A 9875-nucleotide genomic window follows, 5' to 3' on the forward strand; every position below is an offset into this window, starting at 1 on the left:
GTGGAGCTTGTGCTAGTGGGGGATGACGTAATGTTGGTGTGGCAGCTTGCGGTGGTCCAGGTGGCGGAGGACCCCGGGGAGACTGAGGAGGAGGACGAGGACGAGGACGACGAGGCTAGGGAGGTTGGCAGTGAGGCTGAGGAAGAGGGGGAGGCTGAGGAGGGCGAGGAGACTGAGGAGGAGGAGGAGGAAGAGGAGGAGGAGGAAGAGGAGGAGGAGGAAGAGGAGGAGGCTGTTGAGGATGAGGTTGCAGAGGTACCAGAGGTGCAGGAGGAGGAGGATGAGGAGGAGGAAGACAGGAGGGAAGAGGCCTGGGAGGAGAGCCAGAAGGAGCGAGAAGCGCAGGAGCTGCAGGAGAAGCAGGAAGGGGAAGAACGGCCAGAGGCACGGCCAGGTCCGCCCCCGTCCCCGCTCCAGGCCCTCGAGGCCCTGCAGTCAGAGCTGGAGCCCATGAACAAAGACGCCAGCAGGGCCTACTCTGGGCTCAAGCTCAGGTTCTGGCAGAGGCGACGGCGTCACCTGGACCACCGAAGCGCCCTCATCCGGGGCATCCCTGGCTTCTGGGCCAAGGCTGTATCCTTGATACCTTCACGGAGGGACCCCGATGTGGCCGGGCTAGCGCAGGAGACTCCTGTGGCAGGGGGCCTGCGTTGTGGTGGCCTGGCTCATGCCTCGGTGATCACGACAGTTTCGAATCCCTGCTTCCGGGTGGGGGTCCCTGGTGGGGCCGCAGGTTGCCCTCGATGTGCCGGGGAGGGGGCCGTGGGTGGGCAGGGAGGTCACCGAGGATTTCCAGCTTTCTGTGTTAGTGCCCAGCAGGGAATTACCTAACTAACTAATGCAGCAGGCCGTGCGGGGGCGCAGGGGCCCTTGACACAATCTGTGAGGTGGAGTGGGTCCCGGTGGTAGGAGGGGAGATGCAGGGCGCACTTGCTGTGCAGACCTGCTCTGTTGTTGTAGCTCTTTCTTCTCCAGCCCTCGGAGAGTCCTTGACCCGAAGCAGTTTGTGAACCACCCGCAGATGTCAGCCATGCTCAGTGAGCAAGATGAAGGCATACTTGGCTCCATGACGGATTTGAAGGTCTGGCCCGGGAGATGGAGGCCCGGCCTGGGGGATGGGAGAAGAGGGGGTAACAGAAGCGATTCCTCCCCAAGGCCAGGAGGGGAAGGGTCTGCTGGACAGAGATCTCAACCCTCTCCCCCACTTTGCCGCCCGGCAGGTGGAGGAACTCGAGTCTCCCCGTGATGGCCGCAAGATCCTGCTCTTCTTTCGCGAGAACTCCTACTTCCGCAACGACGTCGTTGAGAAGGAGTATGTCCTCAGGGCTGCTGGTAAGGGGCCTCTGCGTGCATGGGCGGCAGCAGGTGGAGGCGGCAGGGTTGAACCTGATGCATCATCCAGCGCCTTCGCACGGACCCTTCCTCCTGCAGGGTACGAGCCGTCTCATTCCACTCCCATCCAGTGGCACCACTGTTACGAACAGGAGGCCTGTAGCCGCAGACGCCACAAGAGCAGCCTTAACTTCTTCAGCTGGTTCTCTGACCACAGCTTTGCCGGGCCTAGCAGGATAGCTGAGGTGGGTCCCTGTGACAAACCGCGCACGTGAACCTGCCTGTGCTCCCCAGCGGACTGGGATGTGCATCTGAGCCCTGCCCCGTTTCCCCTGCCAGATCATCATGGACGACCTGTGGCCCGATCCCCTGCAGTACTACGTGAGGAAGAAGGCCCCAGCAGAGGGAACTGAGAGGAGGGCAGGTGAGACGCCCAGGGCGTGGGTGCTGAAAATGCTCCGTGCGGCTCCGTGGGAGCTGGGCTCCACAAATGCAGAAACGGAGGCTTAGAGGAACACTCAAGAGGCGGTGACCCCGTGTCCAAAGGGCATCACCGTGAGTCGGGGAGGGCGGTGTCAAACTGGTTCTGCCTGGGAAGCTTGAGGCAGGCGGGTCAGGCAACACCAGTGAGCAGAGCCGGAGAAGCAGTCGGCTCAGCAGCTGCCTTGCGGGAAGTGCCACTCCCTGGCCGTGAACTCCTGCCCTCAGGTCTCCTCGCCACCGCCTCAGCTTTGAGCCCACCTAAGCACCTCTTGCCAGCCTTGGCGCAGATGTCTGCGTTCCCTGGCGTAAAGGCTCATGCGTCACCCCGTCACTTTTGTGTGTTCATCGGTAGAGTCCTCCCAGTCATCTCCCTGGGCAATCTCCTGTGCCCACCGCAATCAGCCAGAGAACACTGGAGAGCGTGCACAGATACCGTTGCTATGTGGGTGGAGGAAATGTAGGGGGATCGCCATCAAGGGCCGGGGAGAGGGGCAGGGGAGAATGGCCTCCGTTCCCCGAAAGGGCCTTGAAACCCTCAAGCAAACCTGCGTGTGGCCCGTAGAGGATACTCACCGGCCGCCTCATGTGTGCCCGGGTGACTGTGTGCCCGTGCGTCTGTGTCTGTGTCTCCGTCTCTCCCAGGGAACTTGAGCATGTTGAGGTGAATACGCAGAAGCCTTGCCCTTGACCCGGAAAGAGTCCAGGACCTTCAGATGGAGCCGGATGATCAGCCTGGTCCCTCCCACAGGGAACACCTCCAGTCTGGTGCCTGGGAGAAACACAGGGCCGATTGAGGCCCCCTGTAAAAATACTGAAATGTGGAAAAACGACGTCAACCGTGTTTATGTGTGTTACTGTGTGTACGCTCACACACGGTCGTCTTCATGGAAAGGGGCAGGTGGGGAGCCTGAGCTCATGGGATTCCCGTCGATGCTTACTACTCTGCCCCGGCATCCTTATTCCGTGGAAGGGGTGGGGCCGTATGCTGGCCCAGAGGTCCAGGTCACACGAGCTCTGGGACTGCATCCCAGCGTGGCAGAGGTCCTTCCCCTAGGGATGGTGGAGGTGGGCAGGGAGAGGAGATGAGCGAAAGGCCAGCTAACAGGGCCCATGCCTTCCCTGGGGAAATAACAGAGGTCAAAGAAAGGGAAGGGCGAGCCAGGGCCAAACGTGTCCAGTGTCAACTTTTGGTGGATGGCGATGACCGTCTCCCAGAGATGCTCCCTGGTGGATGACCTCAGACACAGCACGGGTGGGACTGTAGTTTCATTACTCCGTTGAACCCCAGTGCCAGGGCTCTCCTTTCTTCTAAACAAGGGGCCCAGGCCCTTGCTGACACAGTCATCCTCTCAGCCCCAGATACAGCGGGAGCGAGTGGGGGCCAGGCCCTGTGGAGGGACTGTTGGAGAGGGGAAAGTGGGAGGAGGGAAGGTAGGAAAGATCACCCTGTCGTTCTGGCCCAGGTAGCTGGGCGGAAGCATAAATTGCAGGGAAAGGCGCGCGCGCGCGCGTGCGGGCCCGCACACACACACACGCACGCGCGCGCGCACACAGACACACGAACACCATCGGGTTCCAACCGCCCTAAGCCACAGAATATTTAGCCACTCACATACACTGACACATACTCAGGAGCAGAGCCAACACCCCCCAGCCAACACACAGTGATTCAGTCACCCTCATGTCCTGACACGCACACACTCACTCACCCTCCCAGGCACACAACCTTCACCCACTCACATGTCCAGAGACACGCTCACATACTGACAACCCCACGCAGCCCCATGATCCCCACTTCCCGGCTTCCCTAGGACGTTGGCTTGGGGTCCCCCAGATGGTCAGCAGAGGAGAGGGCAGAGTATTGCTGAATGCGAGACCCAGGACACCCGCCCGTGTGCTGTCTGTCCCGTGCTGACCCCGAGGCTGATCTGCCTCCTTCTCCGTGGTCTGAAGGCAGGTGCCCAATGCCCTCTATCCGGTTAGACCCCAAAAGGGAAATGCCACCAAAGGGCACCCCTAGTCCTCACCAACACCCCACGGAGCACGCTCCCCTGGTTAAGGGCCAAGTGCGCGCAGGCTGCTTTGACCGTGTAGGGCACCGTCCATCTTCTGAGGTCTTGGCCTCACTCCTCCCACTTTCAAATTCTTTGTGACTTTGGGACTCAGAGGCCAGTCTCTTGCACGGAGCATAGATGTGGCCAGCTTTTCAACACCTGCCCGTTCTGCTGTCGTCCACATCTTACTCCAGTGCTGTGAAGCCCCGTTACTGACCAGCCCCGTTACTGACACAGGGCAGTCCACAATCACAGTACTTGGTGTCTGTGTACTCCCTGGCTGTTTCCACCCTCTATTCCTCCGTGACTTCCCCATTTGCTGTCTCATGTTTTCGGGAAACATGACAGCTGCCCTGGTTGACACCACTGGATTCAGCTCTGCTCAGCCGAACTGTTGCTTCCCCACGCGTGGGTGGCCCCTTCCTCACAGGCGATGTGTCCTTTGGGTCTACATGCCTCGCAAAGTATGAATTCAGCTGGGGGCAGACCAGTCCTTGCCTCCCCGCCTCCGCTCTTCCTCGCCACGCCCTGCCTGTCTCTCCCTCCCCATCCCTGCGCACGGCTCTCCCTCCTGCCCCTGTCCCTCTCTTCCCTTCTCTCCCTCCCTCCCATTCCCCCTCTCTCCCCCAGCTCTTCTTCTCCTTCTGGGCTTCTCTCCCTCTCCTCCCAGTCTCCCCCTCCTCCCCCTCCCCCTGTCACCACCCCAGCCTTCTCCCTCTCCAAGGCTGTGCTCCTGTTCCTGCGGTAACACCAGAGGAGCCTCCTCTAGTGGTTTGGGCAAGGTTGCAAGTGCTGGGTCAGTTTGGATTGTACCAGTAATTCCAAAGTCTGAGCTGTCTCACGGACTGTCTCAGACATTTGTTTCTTCGCCCCATAGACAGCCATGCATCTTACTCCCTGCAGGGGCGTTTGTGACACTTGTTGCGACCACAGCCCCTGCACTTAACGCCAAGGGAGTTCCTCCTGCGTCTTTCTGGTCAAAATCCCCCAGGACACACCGACCCACTCCTTCTAATGGAGGCCCTCCCACGATGCAACCGCAACGCTGGTGGCCTTGCCATCACCCACGAGGCCTTCCCTGACACCTCAGGCGGCAAGCATCCTATCCCGCCACAGCACCCGCCCCCGCCCCCCGGAGCAGACCTCTGTGAGGTGTGGTCTTGTCTCAAAGGACCGACGTGGGGAGTACCAGAGAAAGGGCACTTGGGCTGTGCATGCTCACTTGGCCATCCCCTCCCCGCACGGTACTCCACTCAGCCACCGACGCAGTCTAAGGGAGAACTTGGAGCGGAGCTGGAAGAAAGACACAAGAGCCCTTGCATGCAAGTCAGGTGGAGAAGGAGAACGCAACGAGGAAAAGAGACACAGAAACAAAGCGAAAGGGGCCGCTCAGAGGAAAGCACCTTGGGAGCAAGTTTTACCACTGGCTTGGGCAGAGGAATTTGCAGAGTTTCTCTTTGGACTGAAAGCCTGGCCCAGTCGCATGCTGCCCAGTCGCAATCACGGACCTCACCGGGGCCGGCTTAGCAGCTCTGTAGGCACCCCGGTGGCCAGGGACCTCGGCTCTTTGCAGAGTAACTTCAGGGAAAGTACATGGCGTGCAGTTCCCTTCTCTTCCGGAAAGCTGGGGCGGGGGATGGGGGGTGGGGGGCTGGGGAGGCGGATGGCCCCTGCACGCAGCACCTTGGCGGCGGGCTCAAGGCGCCGTGCACCACCGGGCAGGCCCAGGGCGAAAGCCACGTGGCAGTGACGGGGCGCAGGTGGGGCAGCAGCTGATGCCCCCCGGGCTCTCCCCCAGGTCCCCTAAGAAGGAGCGCGGGAGGCTTTCGCGCGGCGGGCACACTCGGCATTCAGCCGCCGGATTTCAATTCCTGGCGCCAGCCGAGGGGCCCCAGACGGACGGACGAGAAAGGGACGAGTGGGGCTGGGATACCACGGCACTTGCGGGAAAGGCCTGACAGGGGTCTCTGAAGAGAACGTTTGGGGTTGAGAGGCGCGGAGGCCACCGCGGTGGAGGGGCTCGGGCGGGCTCCCGGGCGGGCTCTGGTGCGGCCAAGACACAGGGCGGGTGGTGGCCACGCCCACTGCCCTGGCACGGGTTAGACCCGGGAGCACGCCGCGTCCTGCGCGGGGCTCGGGGGCTCCATCCGGCCCAGGCCGCATGCGTGCCTCCCCCCGCCCCACACCCCTGCGCCGCCCGTGTCTGCCCCGTCACCGCCCGCCCCGGGGGCCTGTACGCATGCGTGCCCCAGGCCCGCGCACTCTGCTAGGCGCTGCCGCCCAGCGGCGTTCCTGGGCGCTGCAGCTGAAGCTGCCGGTGCCGCCTCCGTCGCCTTCAGTCCCCAGCGGCCGGCGCTCAGGGCCAGGGCCACATGGAGAGTGAGTCGAGGTCCGGGGAAGGCGGGGCTGCCCCAGAATCCTGGAGCACCTTGGTCGCAGACGGGGGCGGTGAGGAGGCGGGGGCCCTCAGGGAGACCGGCTCCTGCGGGCACGCGGGGGCGCTTCTGGCCCTCGAGGCTGCGGGGGTGGTGGCAGAGGCTGTGCGGGAAGCTGAGGCCCAGGGGGGCACAGAGGAGGCCGGCGCGGGGCCGGAGTTGGTGCTGGTGGTGGAGGATATCGCGGCGGTGGTGGAGGTGGTGGCGGTGGAAGTCGAGGAGGTGCTGGCGGCGGAAGACGAGGAGGTGCTGACGGTGGAAGTCGTGGAGGTGCTGGCGGCGGAAGTCGAGGAGGTGCTGGCGGCGGAAGACGAGGAGGTGCTGGCGGCGGAAGACGAGGAGGCGGCGCAAGCACAGCAGGTCGAGAGGCCGAAGGAGCTGTGGCAGGCAGAGCCTGTGCCCCGGCCCGACCCAGCCGGGGCCGCACTTGCCGCGCTGGAGGTGGTTCAGGAAGCGCTCCGCTCTGTGGACGCCCAAGCCTCCAGGGCCTACTTGCGGCTGAAGCGCAGGATGAATCGGAAGCGCAGTGGTCACCTGGCTCGAAGAAGGGCCATCATCCAGGGCATCCCTGGCTTCTGGGCACACGCCGTATCCTTCAGCCTGCTGGCTGGGTTTGGGCACCTGTGGAGGAGAGTGGGAGCAGGGCAGCAGGGTGCAGAGCCTCAGCCAGGGGCAGGAGAGCTGCGGGGATGGGCCTCGCTCCCCCAGCCGTGGGCCCCAGGCCTCTAGCGCTGGGCACCTCGCGGCAGTAGGCCGCCCAGGCAGCAGTGGGCCCAAGGCGGGAGCAGTGGCCCCAGCCTTCTCCTGCACAGCAGAGGGGCAGGGGCCAGCAGAGGGTGGTCCCGGAGGAGGTGGGTGCGGGGAGGGAGTGGGCGTTGGGGGGAAAGGCAGGGGCTGGGACCTGTGCATTGCTGCCTGAGCAGAAGGTCCGGGCCAGTGCTTTGGGGCTGCAGCACCCCAACAGGCCTCTGCGGTCGCGGAACCCGGGTCAACACTCTGGACTCCTAGTGAAGCCCGGTCCCACTTGGCTCAGAGCAGATGCTGCAAGGAAAGGATTTGGGGGGTGCGTGGGGCAGATGGAGAGGCTGCGCGCCTCCTTCCCGGTCCTTCCCAACCTGTCTTTTTGGCGAGGTCACGGCAGACCTAGAGTTCTGTGCGCTTGCACTCATTGAGGGTCAGTCAGCGGGCTGGCCGACTTCAGCGGCCCCCGGGGCCCTGGACACGGTGCAGGGGTGCTACAAACTCTGTCTCCGCAGGTCCTACTGAGGCGGGCCGAGGCCCCTGGCCCAGGTGCTCACAGACACGTTTCCTGCCTCCCTGCCTCTCCGTCTCCACGTCCCCCACCCTGGCTCGCTCTCTCCCCGCCTGCCGTCCCTCTGCAAGTCTCTTCCTCGGGGTTTGGGTGTCTCTGTCTCTCTCTCTCTCCTCCTTCGCGCCCCGTCCTCCCACACTACCCCTTTCCTCCCTCTCTTGCTGACTCTGCCAGGCTCTTGCTTGGCACCCTGGCTGTGCAGCCATGCTGCAAGTGAGCGGAGCAGCCCCCTTGTGGGCACAGAAGGTCCCTCAAGAGCCCAGGGCTTCAGGGGAGCACACAAGCAAACACGGCCGTGAGCGGGGGACCGAGCCCATCCAGACATCCAGCGTGGTGACTGACCGCCTCCTGGCCCAGCCGGCCCCGGGCACAGGCCAGACGGACTTGGGAAGGCAAAGCAGGCAGGCTCTTGGCCTCGCCCTGTTGATCCTCCAGCCCAGCGCCACCCCAGGGCAGAGCATGGGTGACGAAAGGGCAAGCGCTGAGGAGGCTGGGAGTGTGGCGGTGCCTTCTGTTTGTGCACAGGCCCCATTCGGTCCCTGGCTCTCGGTCGGGAAGGGCCGGGGGTTCCCGGGTGGTTCCCGGTTCTCTTTCCGGAGCACTTGCCGTCGAGGCTCCTTGACCCAAGGCAGATCCTGAATCACCCGCAGATATCAGCCGTGACAGGTGACCAGGACGCAGACCTGCTCAGCTACATGACCAATTTAGAGGTTAGCCCTGGAGACGGAGGCCGGCGGTGGTGCCTTGGGAGTGGGGTTGCAGCTGGAGGGGCTGCGGCAGGGTTGCTCAGAGCCGCGCTCAGTCCCCTTCCCCCTCCCCGTCCTCTCGCTTTGCTGGGCCAGGTGGAGGAGCTGGTTCATCCCAAGTACCGCTGCAGGCTGATGTTTTCCTTTGGGAGCAACCCCTACTTCCAGAACGACGTGATCGTTAAGGAGTATCACCTTAGCATCGCCGGTAAGAGTGGGCCTGAGCTTCAGGGGAGCTGGCGGAGGGCCGCCGGGCACGTGGGCCCCGGGAACGGGAAGGGAGGTGTATGGGGTCCTGGGGGCGGGGGAGGGATTTGGCACCGGAGGGGGAGAGGTTGTAGGTTGGGAGCGAGAGCGGGCGTGGGGCCCTGGCCATGGACGGCCTCCCTTAAGTTTCCTCGTCCTGCAGGATATAGGGCGACTCGTTGCACCCCAGTCCAGTGGTTCTGGGATGAGGAACGTGGAGGTGCCAGCCGCAGGCGAGACAGCAGCAGCCTGAACTTCTTCAACTGGTTGTGTGACCCCAGCTGCCCGGGGCCCAACAGGATGGCCGAGGTGAGGCCCCTGCGGCCTTCGTCCGCAACGGTGATGCTGGGGCCCCGGCTGCTGGGGACCGGGGCCGGGGGCCCCACGCTCACCTGGCCTTTTTTCCCCTCCCAGATCATCATCGAAGAGCTGTGGCCCAATCCCTTGCAGTACTACCCTAGGCCGGAAGGCGGCCCATGGGAGTGAGCTGAGAGGAAGACCTGTCGGTAAGGAGCCCCGAGGGCTGGGTCCTGAACTGTGTGGGGAGGGTGCCCGGGGACAGTCAGTTTCATGGCGGGGAAACTGAGGCTCAGAGGAGCCTGGGCCCACGCAGCAGCTGGCAGGGTGGGAAGTGAGCCTGGGGCCACTCAGAGCACACCCACAGGGCGGAGGAGGTGTCTAGTCCGGCAGGTGCCTGCCCCCCATGCTGTGTGCCGGCAAATCCCTGCTCAATCGGGCGAAGCAAGGCTTCGCCACCGCCTTTTCCTGAACTGTCTCCCGTGGCTGTCGGCCCCTCTCTCGGTCCTCCTGCCAACGCCTTCAGTTGGGGATGGCCGGCCTATCTTGGGGAGTCGGGCTCCTTGTCCCGTCCCCGTCGTGGGCCACGACTCCCGGGCTGCCCTCCACGTTCCTGAGCACCGCCTGGCCTCCCGCAGCCATACGGACATCCTGGGAAATGGCCCTAGGCCGTCCACAGGAGGGTCGTGGCGCCCTCGCTGGGGAGGAACAGGGATCCCACGGGGACGAGGCGGGCTCGCAACATCACGTGGCGATCCCGGCAGCATGTGTTTTCACAAATAGCTAAGATTTTTGTGTGTGTTTTCCTGTTTGTCTCTGTGTGTGTGTGATGCGTGTGTGTATGTGTCGGGGCATGGCCGCTGTGTGGAAGTGGACATCAGAGAGCACCCGAGTTTGACCACCGAGACGAATTTGATGAGGCCTCCACCGTTGAGAGACATGGATGGGCTCGTCTCCGTGGTGCTCTGCC

General features: G+C 63.5%; 1 protein-coding gene across 1 annotated transcript; it reads left to right on the plus strand.

Annotated features, from left to right (window-relative positions):
• Nucleotides 1-288: 288 nt before the first annotated feature.
• LOC308337810 (testis-specific Y-encoded protein 10-like) lies at nt 289-2655 on the plus strand. Its single transcript, XM_080796009.1, has 6 exons — nt 289-573; nt 1004-1081; nt 1221-1332; nt 1432-1577; nt 1672-1756; nt 2458-2655. Exons 1-6 carry the CDS (start codon nt 451-453, stop codon nt 2478-2480), a joined length of 567 nt encoding a protein of 188 aa, XP_080652135.1. The 5' UTR covers nt 289-450; the 3' UTR covers nt 2481-2655.
• Nucleotides 2656-9875: the final 7220 nt, after the last annotated feature.

The sequence above is a fragment of the Martes martes genome (assembly GCF_963455335.1).
Source record: "Martes martes genome assembly, chromosome: Y".
NCBI lineage: Eukaryota > Metazoa > Chordata > Mammalia > Carnivora > Mustelidae > Martes > Martes martes.

Coding starts and splice junctions, on each gene's coding strand:
- LOC308337810 (XM_080796009.1), top strand. CDS start 451: ATGAACAAAGACGCCAGCAGGGCCTACTCTGGGCTCAAGCTCAGGTTC. Junction 1,333..1,431: donor GTATGTCCTCAGGGCTGCTG/GTAAGGGGCCTC, acceptor TTCCTCCTGCAG/GGTACGAGCCGTCTCATTCC. Junction 1,757..2,457: donor GGGAACTGAGAGGAGGGCAG/GTGAGACGCCCA, acceptor CGTCTCTCCCAG/GGAACTTGAGCATGTTGAGG.